Source organism: Neomonachus schauinslandi, chromosome 1, assembly GCF_002201575.2.
Source record: "Neomonachus schauinslandi chromosome 1, ASM220157v2, whole genome shotgun sequence".
Classification (NCBI taxonomy): Eukaryota; Metazoa; Chordata; class Mammalia; order Carnivora; family Phocidae; genus Neomonachus; species Neomonachus schauinslandi.
The window spans coordinates 60,238,649-60,259,172 of NC_058403.1; the positions used below are offsets into that span (position 1 = coordinate 60,238,649).

The 20,524-nt window shown below is 37.7% G+C and overlaps 1 protein-coding gene across 2 annotated transcripts in view; it reads right to left on the reverse strand.

The window, feature by feature from the left end:
* The window catches only part of LOC110582418 (limbic system associated membrane protein), a 654,509-nt gene that overhangs the window by 226,574 nt on the left and 407,411 nt on the right, over positions 1 to 20,524 (reverse strand). For both annotated transcript variants that reach the window (XM_021692444.1, XM_021692443.1), the window contains exon 3: positions 3,191 to 3,316. In XM_021692444.1, the coding sequence (XP_021548119.1) occupies positions 3,191 to 3,316 (126 nt within the window). The remainder of the gene's footprint in view (positions 1 to 3,190; positions 3,317 to 20,524) is intronic.

The following is a 20,524-nucleotide window of genomic DNA, read 5'->3' on the forward strand; positions in this document are numbered from 1 at the left end:
CGATAAACCTAGTTTCCCTTATAGAACAGTAAAGGCAAATTTTCTCTCCTGTTACCAGGAATGTGATTATGATCAGGTGGTTATTTAGGTCAGATGCGAAAGAGAAGAAAGAATGGGCCTGGGAATTAATACCTTTTGGAAGGCAAATTAGAGTTTGCCCTTGAGTTTGTGAATGCAGCATGGAGCTAGTTTTGCATGTGACAGAATAGAATTTGACCCACACAGAGGGCCTAGCTAGAGGATTATAGAAGAATAAAGTTCTTTCCCTTGCGATGTATTTAGGAACTTAATGGAAGATATCCCCAGAGCCTCATGGGGTCATAGATGAGTGCAGAAAATCCTTATCTGTGCCCCAAGCCATAGTCTTGAGCAATGGTCTGTAAACTTTTCTAAAGGGCCAGATAGAAAATATTTTAGGTCTTGTGAGCCAAGCCATCTTTGTTGCAACTACTAAACTCTCCTGTTTTAGAACAAAAGCAGCCATAGACAACACAAAAATGAATAAGTATGGGTGTGTTTCAATAAAACTTTATTTATGGACACTCAAATATGAACATCAAATTTTTTGCATGTCAAAAAATAAAATTCTTCTTTTGATTTTTCCAACCACTTAATCATTTAAGAACCACTTTTAGCTTGTGGGCAGTACAAAAGTGGGACAGGCTGGATTTGGCCCACAGACTGTAGTTTGCTGACCCCCTGGGCTTCCTAGTAGAAATCCCTGTGAGTATACTGATTTTTCAAGTTGATTTTGAAGTGTCCGGCATTCTCTGAGTATGTAAATGCTACCTTTACTCTGGAAGATACGGTCTCTTGTTGACTTTAAAACACCATGGATACCAGGTTATTCAGGATTCAAATCAGATATTCATTATCATTAAAAAGTTAGCTATGGAGATCTAAACTCCTAGGTCTAGCCTGGAAAAATCTTGAAACTGTGATTCTATCTTATTATTTTTCTGAACCCAAAGGATAATAAAGAATATATCTTTGGGTACAGGTCATTAACAGCATTTCTCCCTGAAAATAAAAATAATAATAATAATAAAAAATTTAAAAAACCCAACTACTTAATAGTTAGTAGTATACCAAAAGGAACAGTCTTTTTATTAATTTAATTCATTCCTTGTTTATAAATTGACTATAATCTATCTTCCTTCCTTCTTCCCTTCTTCTCTCTACCACTTGTTCCACAAAAGAAATAAGAGATTATAAATAATATATTTATATAGATGCTTAAATTAATTAGAAAAGGTGAGACAACATAAAAAATAATAGCATGAAAACAAGAGGAAAGCAAGAGCATAGTCTCTATATGAATTTGATGCCATAAAATGACACAGAGTTTAAATGTTTAAAATCCATTTTATTAACGTGTATTTTATATATGATTTCCTACATTCTTTTACAAATGGGCAATAAATTTGGCTCTAAGGTAATAGTGAATTCCATGGACTCATAATCATTTATAAAAATTCACTGAGTTCATTCATAAAAAACCAAACCATTGCTTAGAAAAAGGGCAGTAGAAATACTGAAAACAAAGAGGAATTTTCTCAAAAGGTATTTTCAAAAGGAAACTGTAATAAAATTAACAATCTCTCAAAACATTATAGTAAATGCAATGATTTTAAAGGATATTTTTATAACATCTTTAAATATGGGCCAATAGCTTTTATACCAAATAGTCGTTCAGTAAAAACAATTCTACATTGGAAAGGAGTAGGTGTGGGATTGGGGGATAATATAATTCCATCCAGGCAGAATGTGCTCTGGATGTTTAATTTAAGCCATGGGAAAGGTGTGTGATATCCAGAGGTTCACACTTCAGACAATCTTCCATATGCAATTTTTTTCCATGTGAAGTATAAAACAGCTCTGAGAGGAAATGAGTTTGAGATTGATCTTCCAAATAAGTGCCTCATTTATTGCTCTTATATATTGTCAATAAATGACAAGTTGCATGCATTAAAAATTAGGATGGGGTCTGAGAGACACTCTCTTAAGAAAATAGAAGCCTTTAATAAGAGTAGCTGCCAAAATAAGAGACCATTCTATAGGCTGGTCCAAATTCACCTGAAAAATTAATTTGAGAGCTAACATGACATGAAGGCCCCTATTCTCAACCATAAAATACAGATTTTAAAGATTTTTAAGCAAACGCTACCTTGGCTTTTTAGAAATACTCCAGGATAACTTCCATATATGTCTCACTTTGCATAACAATTTTGTATGGTGTTCATTCCAAAATGACTATATTGTTAATCAAATCTCTAAATCCTTCTATAAGGCAATTTTAAGATAATATCATATATAAATCAATTAAAAATTGAGGGCTATCTACTAAAATAAATTACATTTTATAAGAATAATTGGTCCACAACCTTTCTTTCTGAGAAATCAAATAGCGGGCCTTATTCTACAAAGACTATGCCATTTGTAAAAGCATGGTGTTGCTTATAAGAAAATGTAATCTGTAGAGCAGGAGAGCATGTAGGCAGTCAACCCAAGTAATTTGATAACAATATTTAAGTGAAGTTCAAAAAGCAGCAGGGCCTGAGAATTCAGTTATGGTGGTGGTGCTGAGAAGGGGGAAGGGAGGATGCAGAAGACATTCCTGGTAAAGGATTTTCTGACTTGTAATGAATTTGTATCAATAGCTAGGGACCCATCATGAGCTCATGCAGCTTAGTCCATGCCTGATGACCCTCCACAGAGCCAGATACCAAGGCCATCAGAAGTCACTAACAATTTTGTATTATTCCTGAAAGGTTTCTTCACAAGGTGCTACATATTAGGAAACTATAGTTAAAAAGCAAAGCAAAACAAACCAAAAAAAAAAAAAAAAATACAAAGAACTAGGTAAATTTAATTCATACAAAACACTACTCCAGGACACTCAAGCACAAAACTGGCATACATTTTAGACATAATACTAGGTCATTTAATGCATTTAATTCTTCTGTATTTGTTGCCTTGAGGTGATGTTCTATTTGAAAATGAAATAAGAACTGGTTGTAGACTTTATAGAGATGAACATATTAGCAAAGACCAGGGAGAACCAAGGTAAGTCCTAAGTTGCAATTGTATTAGTGTTTTAATAACCAGATACAGGTTTGCCTTTCTGATCCAAAAGCATGAAGATATCTTAAATGATGTGTGGTATTTTGAAGACTAGGTGGTTGCTTACCAGTTGGTGTAAGGTGTCTCCAGGTGATCACAGGTTCAGGACGGCCATTGGCCATGCAGACCAGGGTTACATTGCTGCCCTCATTCACAGTGACATCCGAAGAGATGTTGGAGATCTTTGGTGGAACTGTAAAGACAAAAGCAAATGGAATATATAACCATGCCCATAAAACCAGCTTTGCAGCATTGGTCCATGTCACTGGAAATAGCAAATCTTAGCTAAATTCTTTTGTGACTTAAACCATTTGAAGTTTTGTATTAAGAAGCCAGACTGCTTTAGGACCTCCTTACAGACTTGGCAGATAAAAAGCATGGTCTTACTATAAAGAGAATCTCTCCTCTATGACCAAGTAGTGTAGGAATTTCACAGAGGAGTATAATGAAAATGTCTTAGCTCTTTTCTCATTAGGATAGACCTTATCTGGATATTAGAGAGCATTCAGAGTTATATATATTAATAAATTTTTCTTATCACTACATGGTATCTATATTTATTTTCTTATGCATATAAAAGGAATACAGTCCAATCTTTCCTCCAAATGCCAGGAAAAGAAAAACATTGTTATTTAGTATGAGTTGAATAATTGTGTTCTTAAGATGTGGTAATACCTGTTTACTTATAATCTAGCCACATAAGGCTACCATCTGTAAATCCTAATAGAAAGGCTCTAAATATCACCTTGCTCTGTGACAGACTAGATGATACACTTTAGAGCTTAAAAACTGAATTAATAAGACCTATGTCACAGACATCACAAAAATAATACTATTACTCCTAATACTTTAACCACCACTATTATTTTTTTAAAGATTTTATATTTATTTGAGAGAGAGGGAGTGAGTGTGCGAGCAGGGGGAGGGGTGGGGGGGAAGAGGGAGAAGGAGAGAGAATCTCAAGCAGACTTCCTGTTGAGGAGGAACCCCCCTGTGGGGCTCAATCTCATGACCCTGAGATCGTGACTTGAGACAAAACCAAGAGTTGGTCACTTAACCTACTGGAGCCACCCAGGTGCCCCTCACTGCCACTATTATTAACAATTTAATAATGGCTAACTTTAGGCACTTACTATATGTAAGATCCTATGTAGAGTACTTTATAAGTATTATATCAGTAACTCCTTATAATAAAGAAATGATATCCTATGAGGATTTTATTTATAGGTGGGAAACTGAGGTATAGATGGAGCAAGGTGAGAAGCAGAAAACAGATTCGAATCCAAGAAGACTCCAGGGCCCACACTCTTAAGCAATACTTAAATGAAGCTTCATCTTCACAATCCAGGCTACCAGATGGCTGAAAATGAAGGAAATTACTTTTTGGTGGTGTGAGAAATGAGTCCCTGAGGGCTAGCTGTTCTGCCGTCTGACTTCCTTCATTAGTGTTCAGGGCGGCAACATTAGATCTCATATTGGTAGGCTTAAGTGGAAAGTGAATTACTCACAAATTTCATCACAGAGGTTATACACTGATTACAAATAGCAGCATTTATGGTTTGACTGTGATTTTCCTTTTTTTTTTTTTTTTTTTTAAATCTTAGTTGCTTATGCTGTTCCTGAGCAAGTATGTGTCATGGGGAGAGAGGAGAACCAAGACAGCATAAAGGAGTTCAATAATAAGACTCATTTTTTCTCACTCTTCCTGCCCTGTAGTGACGAATAAAACAGAAATATTTTCTGCCTGTAGAGACAGCTGTCTGACAACCATATGATTCCTGCAAATCTCTGTTAGGAGACACAAATGATACTTGGACAACTGACCAGGTCAGAGTGGAGGAAGGAGGAAATGGGAGGAGGACTCTTGACCTTAGCATCTCTCTTACAATGACATCTTACAGGCTGGTGGGTAGAAACCAGAAATTCTAAATCAAACCCAATGGCAGATATGGAATATAGTTGATTCCTGTTATTTAGCAGTATCTATCTATAGGGCTTCTATTTCCCTTTTTTAAAAATTACTTATTGTTATATTAATCACCATACATTACATCATTAGTTTTTGATGTAGTATTCCATGATTTATTGTTTGTGCATAACACCCAGTGCTCCATGCAGAACATGCCCTTCCCAATACCCATCACCAGGATAACCCATCCTCTGAACCCCCTCCCCTCTAGAACCCTCAGTTTGTTTCTCAGAGTCCATTGTCTCTCATGGTTCATCTCCCCTATGATTTCCCCCCTTCATTGTTCCCCTCCTGCGATCTTCTTTTTTTTTCTTAACATATATTGTATTATTTGTTTCAGAGGTACAGACTGTGATTCAACAGTCTTGCACAATTCACAGCGCTCACCATAGCACATACCCTCCCCAATGTCTATCACCCAGCCACCCCATCCCTCCCACCCCCCACCACTCCAGCAACCCTCAGTTTGTTTCCTGAGATTAAGAATTCCTCAAATAAGTGAGGTCATATGATACATGTCTTTCTCTGATTGACTTATTTCGTTCAGCATAACACCCTCCAGTTCCACCCACGTCGTTGCAAATGGCAAGGTCTCATTCCTTTTGATGGCTGCATAATATTCCATTGTATATATATACCACTTCTTCTTTCTCCATTCATCTGTCGAGGGACATCTTGGCTGTTTCCACAGTTTGGCTATTGTGGACATTGCTGCTATAAACATCAGGGTGCATGTACCCCTTTGGATCCCTGCATTTGTATCTTTGGGGTAAATACCCAGGAGTGCAATTGCTGGATCATAGGGTAGCTCTATTTTCAACTTTTTGAGTAACCTCCATACTATTTTCCAGAGTGGTTTCCAGAATGCACCTTGCATTCCCACCAACAGTGTAGGAGGGTTCCCCTTTCTCCGCATCCCTGCCAACATCTGTCATTTCCTGACTTGTTAATTTTAGCCATTCTGACTGGTGTGAGGTGGTGTCTCACTGAGGTTTTGATTTGGATTTCCCTGATGCCGAGCGATATTGAGCACTTTTTCATGTGTCTGTTGGCCATTTGGATGTCTTCTTTGGAAAAATGTCTGTTCATGTCTTCTGCCCATTTCTTGATTGGATCATTTGTTCTTTGGGTGTTGAGTTCGGTAAGTTCTTTATAGATTTTGGATACTAGCCCTTAATCTGATGTGTCATTTGCAAATATCTTCTCCCACTCTGTCAGTTGTCTTTTGGTTTTGTTGACTGTTTCTTTTACTGTGCAAAAGCTTTTTATCTTGATGAAGTCCCAATAGTTCATGTTTGCCCTTACTTCCCTTGCCTTTGGTGATGTTTCTAGGAAGAAGTTGCTGCGGCTGAGGTCGAAGAGGTTGCTGCCTGTGTTCTCCTTTAGGATTTTGATGGACTCCTGTCTCATATTGAGGTCTTTCAACCATTTGGAGTCTATTTTTGTGTGTGGTGTAAGGAAATGGTCCAGTTTCATTCTTCTGCATGTGGCTGTCCAATTTTCCCAAAACCATTTGTTGAAGAGACTGTCTTTTTTCCGTTGGACATTCTTTACTGCTTTGTCAAAGATTAGTTGACCATAGAGTTGAGGGTCCATTTCTGGGCTCTCTATTCTGTTCCATTGATCTATGTGTCTGTTTTTGTGCCAGTACCATACTGTCTTGATGGTTACAGCTTTGTAATAGAGCTGGAAGTCTGGAATTGTGATGTCACCAGCTTTGCTTTTCTTTTTCAACATTCCTCTGGCTATTCGGGGTCTTTTCTGGTTCCATACAAATTTTAGGATTATTTGTTCCATTTCTTTGAAAAAAGTGGATGGTATTTTGATGGGGATTGCATTGAATGTGTAGATTGCTCTAGGTAGCATTGACATCTTCACAATATTTGTTCTTCCAATCCATGGGCATGGAACATTTTTCCATTTCTTTGTGTCTTCCTCAATTTCTTTCATGAGTATTTTATAGTTTTCTGAGTACAGATTCTTTTCCTCTTTGGTTAGATTTATTCTTAGGTATCTGATGGTTTTGGGTGCAATTGTAAATGGGATCAACTTCTTAATTTCTTTCTTCTGTCTTGTTGGTGTATAGGAATGCCACTGATTTCTGTGCATTGATTTTTATATCCTGCCACTTTACTGAATTCCTGTATGAGTTCTAGCAGTTTTGGGGTGGAGTCTTTTGGGTTTTCCACATAAAGTATCATATCATCTGCAAACAGTGAGAGTTTGACTTCTTCTTTGCTGATTTGGATGCCTTTTCTTTCTTTTTGTGTCTGATTGCTGTGGCTAGGAGTTCTAATACTATGTTGAAGAGCAGTGGTGATCGTGGACATCCCTGCTGTGTTCCTGACCTTAGGGGAAAAGCTCTGTTTTTCCCCATTGAGAATGATATTCGCTGAAGGTTTTTCATAGATGGCTTTTATGATATTGAGGTATGTACCCTCTATCCTTATACTCTGAAGATTTTTGATCAAGAGAAAAGCAGTCAATCACTCCAGTCTCCCCGGTCTCCGTCTCCCCCGTGCTCACCTGGCTTGTGACCAAGTGTTTCTATCTCTGGCACCCGACTCGGTGTGGAGTCTCCAAACCCAGCAAATCCCTGAGGTGCGCTCCTGCGCCACTCCTCCTGGGGGAGAAAGGGGAGTCTCCCCAGATCTGCCGCTTGTTGGGTCCCTGCTGGAGGAGCAGTGGCCCGAGTGTGCTGCAGATCACGGTTTATGGCAACCCTGAGCTGAGAGCCCATGCCTCGGCTCCGTCTCTGCAGCCGGCTTCTCCGCTCCGATACCTGGGAGCTCTGCCGCACTCAGCCACCCCCGGTCTTTCTGTGACCCCAAGGGTCCTGAGACCACACTGTCCCACGAGGGTTCCACCCCCTGCTTAGACACTGGAGCGATGTCCCTCAGCGCAGCCAACTTCTAAAAGTTCCAATTTTGTGCTCCACTGCTCTATCACTTGCCAGGAGCAGCCGATGGAGGCCCCCTCCCCCGCCGTCTATCCTCCCGAATATCGCCTCGGATTCACTTCTCCGCACATCCTACCTTCCAGAAAGTGGTCGCTTTTCTGTTCAGAGAGTTGTTTCTATTCTTTTCTTCGATCTCCTGTTGAGTTCGTAGGTGTTCAGAATGGTTTGATCCCTATCCAGCTGAATTACTGAGACCAGATGAAATCCAGGTCTCCTACTCCTCCGCCATCTTGCTCTGCCCCCCTCTATTTCCCTTTTATCTATTGGGGTTATGGGTCTTTTTTTCATTTTTGCACATTGACTTGCAATATACCCTCCCAGGCTTTTACAATGAGGACCTAAAGAGTTATACCTATTTTTTAAGGAAGAAGGTGAGGCACAGAGAGAAATAATGACTTGTCAAGGGCAATCCCATCACGAAATTGGCTGGGCTTAGAATTCAGGGCTCCTGAATGTCCAATTGTTCTGTTGTTTAAGATTCATCATTTTTAATTCCTAGGTAAATAAGCCAGTGTTCTGAACATCTCCAAAACACTACAATAAACTAAAAATCTATTGTGGTGTTCAAGAATATGATTTAGACATCCTAGGCATCTTCCTCAATAATCTAAAATCTGCAACAGGAAGCTATGTAATAATTATAAGAGCTCATATTACTCAGTTTGTAATTAATTCTGAGTTGCAAGACAGGCCACAGAATAGAAAGAAGAAATATAGATGTGTTTGGATTTTAAAAAATGTGTAGAGGGGGAGACTTCATATTCCTAATATAAAAATATGCAAATTTGCAAAACAGAAAGGATCTCTAGTTGTCAAGTTCCCAGTGAATTATTACCTATGATAAAATTTACTCATAATTACCTCTCTTTTTATAAAGGGGATATATATCTAAGGACTTTGCTTTTATATGGTATGCAAGTTGAACCACTTGTTCAATGTTACATAGAGAGGTGATAATAAAGTTAAGAATAAAACCTAGAATAACTGAGTACAGGGCTATGTTTTGACCATCAAACCATATTGTTTCTTTTAATTAAGGACAATATACCCAGGTCCTGGATCTCAGATACTGGAGATTTAGAGAGTGTTTGTGTTCAATAATTGGAAATTTACTCAGGTAGACATTGTATCTCACCCCCCTCTGGGTCAATACCATTGGGTTACATTCACTGCCTATCTTCTACATCCTTGTACTTTGTACCAGTTTCTTCCCACAGTATTTATATCTGATGCAGTCATTTGTTTTAGAAATAAATCCTTCCCTAAATTCCATGTTATCCTCTTACTTTCAAACTCTCTGTCTCCAAATTTCTTGTAGAAATTGTTCTACATCACATCTTCTTCTCCCATTCACACTTTAACCTTTGGTGCAATCTGGATCTCTCCTTAACATCCCAAGAAACTGATCTCAGGAAGCTCACCAATTTGAACCATATTGTTTCTAGGTCCTGTGAACAATTTTGTTATTATCCCATTTTTCTCTGAAGTATTTGGCTTTGTTGACTGCATCTTCCTTCTTCCAGTCCTTTCTATTCTTGGTTTCTAAGATGCTAAACTCAACTGTTTTTTGTCTTACCCCTCTGGCTAGCCTTCCCATTTTAACTTTTGGACTTATTTTGACCTATTCCTTAAATATCTGTATTTCTGAAAGGTTGACCACTGTCCTCTTCCTTCATATCATTCACTGTGAATGATCTCATCTACTCTCTAGCTTTAGAAGCTAAGGCTGTATTATAGATAACTCCCAAATCAGTATCTGCAGCCCAGATTCTTCTCATGACTTTTACACCTATTTTCCAATTGACTCTTCTACATTTTTGTCAGATACCTCGCAGATACTCAAGATCCAACATACTCAGAACAGAAATCATTATCTTCCTTCCTGCAGGACACTTGTAGTCTTATTCACTATCTCAGGGAATGGTGTCATGCAAACAGTTGCTCAAGCAAAAAAAGAAAGTTATCTCCCTTGACTGCTCTCTTTCCTTTACTGCCCCCATGTAAAAAGGGTCCCAAATTCTGTGGTTTATGCCCTTTAAATCTCTCTCAGATTCATTCATTATTCCCAATCCCTACTCCCACCATCCATAAGCATTTCTTTTTTTTTGCCTGAATTCTGCAAGAGCATTTACAATGAATTTCTTTGCCTCTAGCCTTCCTTTCCTCAGGCTCACTGTCATTCATTCATCACACAGCAAGAAGTTCCCTGCCCCCCCAAATTGCAAACGTGAGTATAATATTCCCTGATTAATCTCATTTCCCTCAAGATAAAATTCAAACTTCCCAATATGAATTAATACACCATTCATGATTGGCCCCTGGTTATCTCTCTAGTCATAAATCCTACTCCCTTTTCATTGTATCATCTAGTCAGATCAAACACCTTTTGGTTCCTGGAAGATACTATGCTTGTTTACTCTCAGGTATTTAACACTCTATTTTTTCTACATGGAATATTCTTCTTCCAACCCTTCATGTAGTCAGCTCCTTTCTCCCTTCAGCTTTCAGCTTGTCAGCCTATTTTCTCACCTTTTCCAGGAAGACTATCTTGTCATTTACCATCCTCATCCCTAACCCCACCCTGACCCCACTCCTGAATTCATATTGGGTGAAGCATCCCTCCTGTATTCTCACACTGAGCCCTCTCTTTCTTCACCATAGCCTTGAGTCATCATTGCTAGATTACTTACCTGCGCCTGTCACTAAATGGAAAGAGGCAGATGAAAGGGCCTTTGTTTTCTTGACCAATGAACCTTACAGACCATAGCACTTGGAACATGGCAGGTTCTCACAGAATGTTTGAAAAAACAAATTAATGAAAATGCACCCCCACCCCCACTACCCTGCCCCAAATCTTCTGAACTCAAGGAAGTCATTCATTGAGTTTTTGTAAGAAAGGAGCAAACTTCTATTTTGAACCTGTAAAATACAGCTTTTATCAATATTTCTTTAGCTACCCCTCTAACCATCTTGTTCACTATCAACGTTTTTAGCTCTTAATAATAATAAAGAAAAAATTAACCATGGGGCCCAGAAATGTTTGTGTATGTTAGGAACATAAGAAGCGAGATAAACCTGGTGTCCAACTTCCTGAATTATAGACATTTTCAGAGTTTAACTTTGTTTTTTTCTTTTCTACAAGGAGTCATTCATACATACTTGTATGTATGTATATAAATATATATAACTTTTTTTAGTTTAATGGTTTAATAGTTCCTTCCTAGCTTCCCCCAGCACTTCATGCAGTCTACATTTACACTGTCACTGATAATATAACATGAAAGTGGCAATGCAAGGTTTTTATTCTATTACCTCGTAAAATCTTTATAAAGATTCTGGGAAGTAAAAAGTATTCTCATTATTGCCATTTTACAGATGTGGACATAGGGACAAAATGGGTAGATTTCACACAGCTAAGTCATTATAAAGCTAGTATCAAAACTTAAGGTTTATAGATCTCCCAAACTTAACTCTTCCTCTAGATAATATTCACTTTTACAATAGTGGTTCCAAATAGGATTTTTGCTCTATTTTAATTCTCAGTAAGGATGACTATAGGAAATACTTTTAACAAGATAATCTTATTTTCATCAGTAAACATATGTTGTTTATTTATCAAAACCACTATAATACTGATTTATGCTCATGGGTCATCAAATATTCTGGGTATTTTGTTTTCTTCTGGAATATTGCCTAATAATTTTTATTCACAGGATATTAGCGTGCCTTATTATATTTTCCTAAATGTAATGCCATGAACCATTTATTTGATGTTTACAACCTATTCAGTTTCAGTGATCTCTCCAATTTGTCTGGATTATTTTGTTTTTCTTACCGATTAATGAGAGCTTCTTATATGTTAGGGAATTGACCTTTTGTTGTCATATTATTTGCAATTTTGTCAATTCATTCCCAACTTCTTAATTTTATAACAATTTTTGCTTTTGCAGAAGTTTTAAATTTCTTTGTTGAGCTTTTTAATAATTTCTTCCATTGCTTTTGTGCATAGAAGGTACTTTCCTAACATAAAATTGTTAAATACTTATGACTATTTCTTCTTTTTCATTCAATTTTTTTTTATTGCCCTCTTTAATCATCTGGAATTTATTTATGGCCTGAGCTGTAACTAGGTTTTTTTTCCCCTCGTGATATTTTAGTCAATTTCCCCACTATGACTGGTTAAGTAATATAAAAGATATACATTGTTTTGGTTTTCAGAATTACCCTACATAGAGCTACCAACCTGACCAGAGCAGTATTTCTGGGAAATATATAAATATAAACCTTACTTGCCATGCCAAGTAATTGTATCAAAATACTTAAAAATATGTCATTGCTGTGGCTAGGACTTCTAATACTATGTTGAATAGCAGTGGTGATTGTGGACATCCCTGCCGCGTTCCTGACCTTAGGGGGAAAGCTCTCAGTTTTTCCCCATTGAGAATGATATTCACTGTGGGTTTTTCATAGATGGCTTTTATGATATTGAGGTATGTACCCTCTATCCCTATACTCTGAAGAGTTTTGATCAAGAAAGGATGCTGTACTTTGTCAAATGCTTTTTCTGCATCTATTGAGAGGATCATATGGTTCTTGTTCTTTCTTTTGTTAATGTATTGTATCACATTGATTGATTTGTGGATGTTGAACCAACCTTGCTACCCAGGAATAAATCCCACTTGGTCGTGGTGAATAATCTTTGTGACATACTGTTGGATCCTATTGGCTAGTATTTTGGTGAGAATTTTTGCAGCCATGTTCATCAGGGATATTGGTCTGTAATTCTCCTTTTTGATGGGGTCTTTGTCTGATTTTGGGATCAAGGTAATGCTGGCCTCATAAAATGAGTTTGGAAGTTTTCCTTCCATTTCTATTTTTTGGAACAGTTTCAGAAGAATAGGTATTAATTCTTCTTCAAATGTTTGGTAGAATTCCCCTGGGAAGCCATCTGGCCCTGGGCTTTTGTTTCTTGGGAGATTTTTGATGACTGCTTCAATTTCCTTAGTGGTTATAGGTCTGTTCAGGTTTTCTGTTTTTTCCTGGTTCAGTTTTGGTAGTTGATACATCTCTAGGAATGCATCCATTTCTTCCAGATTATCTAATTTGCTGGCATAGAGTTGCTCATAATATGTTCTTATAATTGTTTGTATTTCTTTGGTGTTGGTTGTGATCTCTCCTCTTTCATTCATGATTTTGTTGATTTGGGTCATTTCTCTTTTCTTTTTGATAAGTCTGGCCAGGGGTTTATCAATCTTATTAATTCTTTCAAAGAACCAGCTCCTAGTTTCGTTGATCTGTTCTACTGTTCTTTTGGTTTCTATTTCATTGATTTCTGCTCTGATCTTTATTATTTCTCTTCTCCTGCTGGGTTTAGGCTTTATTTTCTGTTCTTTCACCAGCTCCTTTACGTGTAGGGTTAGGTTGTGTATTTGAGACCTTTCTTGTTTCTTGAGAAAGGCTTGTATTGCTATATACTTTCTTCTTAGGACCGCCTTTGCTGCATCCCAAAGATTTTGAACAGCTGTGTTTTCATTATCATTGGTTTCCATGAATTTTTTAAATTCTTCTTTAATTTCCTGGTTGACCCATTCATTCTTTAGTAGGATACTCTTTAGCCTTCATGTATTTGAGTTCTTTCCAACTTTCCTCTTGTGATTGAGTTCCAGTTTCAAAGCATTGTGGTCTGAAAATAGGCATGGAATGATCCCAATCTTTTGGTACCGGTTGAGACCTGATTTGTGACCTAGGATGTGATCTATTCTGGAGACTGTTCCATGGGCACTAGAGAAGAATGTGTATTCTGTTGCTTTGGGATGGAATGTTCTGAATATACCTGTGAAGTCCACTTGGTCCAGTGTGTCATTTAAAGTCTTTATTTCCTTGTTGATCTTTTGCTTAGATGATCTGTTCATTTCAGTGAGGGGGGTGTTAAAGTCCCCTACTATTATTGTACTGTTGTTGATGTGTTTCTTTGCTTTTGTTATTAATTGGCTTATATAATTGGCTGCTCCCATGTTAGGGGCATAGATATTTATAATTGTTAGATCTTCTTGTTGGATAGACCCTTTGAGTATGATATAGTGTCCTTCCTCATCTCTTATTATACTCTTTGGTTTAAAATCTAATTTGTCTGATATAAGGATTGCCACCCCAGCTTTCTTTTGTTGTCCATTAGCATGGTAAATGGTATCACCACTGCTATTCAACATAGTATTAGAGGTCCTAGCCACAGCAATCAGACAACAAAAAGAAAGAAAAGGCATCTAAATCAGCAAAGAAGAAGTCAAACTCTCACTGTTTGCAGATGATATGATACTTTATGTGGAAAACCCAAAAGACTCCACCCCAAAACTGCTAGAACTCATACAGGAATTCAGTAAAGTGGCAGGATATAAAAATCAATGCACAGAAATCAGTGGCATTCCTATACACCAACAACAAGACAGAAGAAAGAGAAATTAAGGAGTCAATCCCGTTTACAATTGCACCCCAAACCATCAGATACCTAAGAATAAATCTAACCAAAGAGGAAAAGAATCTGTACTCAGAAAACTATAAAATACTCATGAAAGAAATTGAGGAAGACACAAAGAAATGGAAAAATGTTCCATGCCCATGGATTGGAAGAACAAATATTGTGAAGATGTCAATGCTACCTAGAGCAATCTACACATTCAATGCAATCCCCATCAAAATACCATCCACTTTTTTCAAAGAAATGGAACAAATAATCCTAAAATTTGTATGGAGCCAGAAAATACCCTGCATAGCCAGAGGAATGTTGAAAAAGAAAAGCAAAGCTGAAGGCATCACAATTACGGACTTCAAACTCTATTACAAAGCTGTAATCATCAAGACAGTATGGTACTGGCACAAAAACAGACACATAAATCAATGGAACAGAATAGAGAGCCCAGAAATGGACCCTCAACTCTATGGTCAACTCATCTTTGATAAAGCAGGAAAGAATGTCCAATGGAAAAAAAGACAGTCTCTTCAACAAATGGTTTTGGGAAAATTGGATAGCCACATGCAGAAGAATGAAACTGGACCATTTCCTTACACCACACACAAAAATAGACTCCAAATGGTTGAAAGACCTCAGTGTGAGACAGGAGTCCATCAACATCCTAAAGGAGAACACAGGCAGCAACCTCTTCGACCTCAGCTGCAGCAACTTCTTCCTAGAAACATCACCAAAGGCAAGGGAAGTAAGGGCAAACATGAACTATTGGGACTTCATCAAGATAAAAAGCTTTTGCACAGCAAAAGATACAGTCAATAAAACCGAAAGACAACCGACAGAATGGGAGAAGATATTTGCAAATGACACATCAGATTAAGGGCTAGTATCCAAAATCTATAAAGAACTTATTAAACTCAACACCCAAAGAACAAATGATCCAATCAAGAAATGGGCAGAAGACATGAACAGACATTTTTCCAAAGAAGTCATCCAAATGGCCAACAGACACATGAAAAAGTGCTCAACAACACTCGGCATCAGGGAAATCCAAATCAACACCTCAATGAGACACCACCTCACACCAGTCAGAATGGCTAAAATTAACAAGTGAGGAAATGACAGATGTTGGCAGGGATGCGGAGAAAGGGGAACCCTCCTACACTGTTGGTGGGAATGCAAGGTGGTGCAGCCAGTCTGGAAAACAGTATGGAGGTTCCTCAAAAAGTTGAAAATAGAGCTGCCCTATGACCCAGCAATTGCACTCCTGGGTATTTACCCCAAAGATACAAATGTAGGGATCCGAAGAGGTATGTTCACTCCGATATTTATAGCAGCAATGTCCACAATAGCCAAACTATGGAAAGAGCCAAGATGTCCATTGACAGATGAATGGATAAAGAAGATGTGGTGTATATATATACAATGAAATATTATGCAGCCATCAAAAGGAATGAAATCTTGCCATTTGCAACGATGTGGATGGAACTGGAGGGTGTTATGCTGAACGAAATAAGTCAATCAGAGAAAGACGTATCATATGACCTCACTGATTTGAGGAATTCTTAATCTCAGGAAACAAACTGAGGGTTGCTGGAGTGGTGGGGGGTGGGAGGGATGGGGTGGCTGGGTGATAGACATTGGGGAGGGTATGTGCTATGTATGGTTAGTGCTGTGAATTGTGTAAGACTGTTGAATCACAGATCTGTACCTCTGAAACAAATAATACATGATATGTTAAGAAAAAAAAAAAAAGAAGATAGCAAGAAGGGAAAAATGAAGGGGGGAAATCAGAGGGGGAGACTGTGGACTCTGAGAAACAAACTGAGGGTTCTAGAGGGGAGGGGGTGGGGGGATGGGTTAGCCTCGTGATGGGTATTAAAGAGGGCACGTACTGAATGGAGCACTGGGTGTTATACACAAACAATGAATCATGGAATACTACATCAAAAACTAATGATGTAATGTATGGTGATTAACATAACATAATAAAATAAATAAATAAATAAATAAATAAAAAATAAATAATAAATAAAATATGTCATTAATCTTTTGGACACCATACTATTATTATGTGTTGCTAGTCCCCAAATCAGTTGTTTATTAGATGAACACTTCCTAAAATGTTGAGTGAAAAACATAATGTAGATACCCCTCTTTCAGGACACCAGTGAAATTCATTATTCAGAGGAATTCTCAAGGTTTCCAATGTAAAAAAAAAAATACAAAATGAATATGCCACACCTAATAGTTGTAGTTTTTATTTTTTTATTTTTTTATTTTTTATTTATTTATTTATTTTATTTGTGAGAGAGAGCACGAAAGGGAGGAGGGTCAGAGGGAGAAGCAGACTCCCTGCTGAGCAGGGAGCCTGATGTGGGACTCGATCCCGGGACTCCAGGATCATGACCCGAGCCGAAGGCAGTTGCTTAACCAACTGAGCCACCCAGGCGCCCCGTAGTTGTAGTTTTTAAATGTGAATTACTAAGTAGGTGATATTCTTTCATTGAAATCTACCTAAATTCTGTTTTAAAGAATGTACATTTTGTCCATGTAGTGCAAATTCAATGACAGTTTCTAAAATAATGTTAACATCTAAGTACATTTGTACACATGGCTTCCTTCAGCTGTGCAATGAAGCAGCAGTAAGTAGGATTATGACACAGTCAATCTGCCTCTGCCACTCATGCTTTTATTGCCCCTCTTCATCCTTCTTGTAATTCCTTTACCCACTGTCTCCACCAGACCTGCAGGGGCTGCCCCAGCCTGTGGGAACCTAGACCTGCCTGCAGATGTTTGTATAGTTCTCTAGGTTCCTATGCCTTCCTTCTCTTTTGCATAATAAAACTAACATCTCTTTTGTTTGACCAAAAGTGGAAATGCAGGCAAAGTCAGGAACATAAATGGAATGGACATATATTATTTTAACTGCCCAAATCTATGCCATCTTCTGTCTGGAAAGACAACCCTGGTTTTCCTTTGGGGAAAACACCTCTCACCAACTGTCACTGATTTGTTGAGACCACCAATCAAGTGACCTATTCTCCCTTGGCCAAGGAGTGGGTGTGAGACCTAAGCTGGGCTACTTGGACTTTCCCTCCCTGGAACCTGGTTTTTATAAGGAATGACTCAAGAGAGGTCAAAACTGATTCAACCAGTGGTAGACTGTGTTAATGGCCCCAATTCTCCACTCTTTCCTGTATCCACACCTTTTGCCATGCCCATGCCCTCCTTCAGTGGGTGGCGCATGCTTTTCCATCCCTGGACCATGTTACTTGTTTTGACCAAGAATATAAACATAGGGAATATAAGCAGAGTCTTGAGAAGTGTTGGCACAATTGGACTCACTTAGTCTTGTGCCCTGTCAGTTGCATGTGAAGAACATGCCCAGCTGAACCTGTTGGTCCCAGGAGAAGGAGGATGGGAAATGGCAAATAGGATTGCCAAACAAAATACAGGGCATCCTGTCAAATATGAATTTTAGATAAACAACAAATACTTCTTTTAGTATAGCATGTTCCAAATATTACATGGGACATACCTATACTAAAAAATTATTTGTTATGGAAACTACGAATTTAACTGGGCATCCTATATTTTTATTTGGTGTATCTGACAATTCAAAGACCAGAGTCACCTGTAGTGAAGCCCAGCCTGGACCTGCTGACTTGCACACTTGTGAGAAATAAAAAATAACTATTGTTTTATGCCCCTGAATTTTGGAATGGTTTGTTCAGCAGCAATAGTTAGTTAACACATATCATGAAAGGGCAGCCACCTAAAAGGACTATTATTTTTCACTACTGTCTGCAACTTGCCTCCCTAGAGATGCATGGCTTCTGTGCTTTCCAAGGCAATATTTTCTGCTTTTCCTTTGATTCTGTGAGCTATTCCATTTTCTTCCAAGGAACTGCCCTCTTTTTACATCAAATTAGCCGGTCAATTTCTGTTGCTTAAACCAAAGAATCCTAATTGTTACAAATTGGGAAATAGTCATAATAATGAAAAAATTTGAAGAGGAACCTTTTCATACAGGTAAATTGTCATCTATGCTTAGGTACTCCTTTGGTTTTCCACAAAACCAACTTAGCCGCATGTCTAGCATTGGTTCTTATCTGTCAGTACACATTGCTTTAAAAATAATCCTAGGTCTGCAAGACCATCTAATTCTAGCTATGAATGTTTAAGTACCTTTATCTGTAGTCCCTAACTGACCAGCCGGCAGAAGGACAATAAATCAGTTCTGGAGTAAGGGAGGAAAGTGGGCTCACATCTCTAACCTCAAATAATTAGCAGTTATAACTTGTGTTCAATTCAAAATGCTCTTCATAATTATGCAAAGTATTAAGAAATTGGTCTCATCAGTTATCATTTATTTGAAGTTTGGGCAAGGTACAGCTACTGTGCCGCACACTGTGTGTGCGGTGGTGAGGGGCTCTTAAAACCACAACATTATCACTTTCTGATTTTTCACCTCTCTTTCATGTGGCTAGAGAAGCTTAAGCCCTAGCTTTTGCACATGTAACAGACTGGAAAATTATGGCATGTCTATATAAGATTTGGGTTCAGAAATCTACAGCATGTTTTTTAGGCAGTCCTTGGGTTTAATAAGCATGATCCAAGAATTCAACACTAAGAATAAAAATATACAATATAACACATTACTGCTATCTTATGAAACATCAGACATCCATCTAATCTGGCATTTTGCTTCTGAAAATGCCAATGAAGCATGTTTTGCTGCATGGTGTGGTAGTTTCCGGGAGGGATGGTAAGATTGGAGAATATACCACAGTATACTACTTTGAGAGCTAGGGATTTTGATCCTGCCCTGACACGGGCTCACAAGGCAACCACATATTCTCTGATATTTGTTTTTGAATTTTCCTCATCAGGTACATTGTAGGTGTTTAACAAATTTTGAATGAATACACAAATTAATGACAAATGTTTAAATCTCCCTGAGACTTAGTTTCCTCATCTGGTAATTGAAAGTAATGTGTAAAGTTAATAATAATATTACAGGATTGCTATTAGAGCCAAATAAAATAATTCATATAACCTTGTTTTGTAAACTGGAAGGAGTTCTCTAAGTGGAGCTATTATTTATTACATGCTAAAACTAGCTAATAAAGCACTACTGGCTTAACACTTCCTAAGATAACATAAAAAATAGTTGATGCATTTCTATGGCTAATGGCATTCTCATTATATTTTTGCAGACACCATCATTGCCAGAAGGTTTAGGTGATTACTATAATTCATAATTAATCATTAATATTGGCATTAACAAAAAAATCACCCCAGAAATATGTATCCAGTTCTACTAATGGACAGAGTTATGCCAATATGTTCAGCCCTTTAGTCAATGTCTAAACATTTTATACCAATATTAAAAAGTGACACGAAGATGTGGGAATGTACAATCATAAATGAAATAAGTTTTAGAAGTTTAACTCTTGGGCTCCCAAGGAAAAGTTCTCCAAATAAAATGTGATCACCATTACATAATTTGTAATGTAAGTCTCAGTAAAAGGGAGGTCTTCTTTTATTTGTTGTTCTCATAGACAACAGAGGTTGCCAGGGGCTTTGTGACTGTAATTTCAGTCTCTGCAGCCTTAACTCTGGCAGAACAAAACAACCAGCAATGATCATTTCTTTGCTAATATTAGTTCTCACTCTTACAAGAGTCCATTTATAAAGCCAGAAACATCTGCCTCTGAAGTAGGTATGTGAAAAGGAGCATGCTTCAGGAACATGATTCCTTTTAAACACAAATTTCACGGGTGAGTAGGGAAAATATGGAAACTATAGATAATCTTTGAGTGTCAGATGAATCTGAAAGTAGAAGAAACTCATTATACATATCAGTTACTCATATTTCTTTGCCAGGAGTGATTACAAATGCTGCACTTACACATGCATTAGATGATGAACAAAGTAACTTAAGGAAACTAGAGATAATGGGCTAACAATTTAGAGGAAAAGATAAAATGTATATATAAAACAA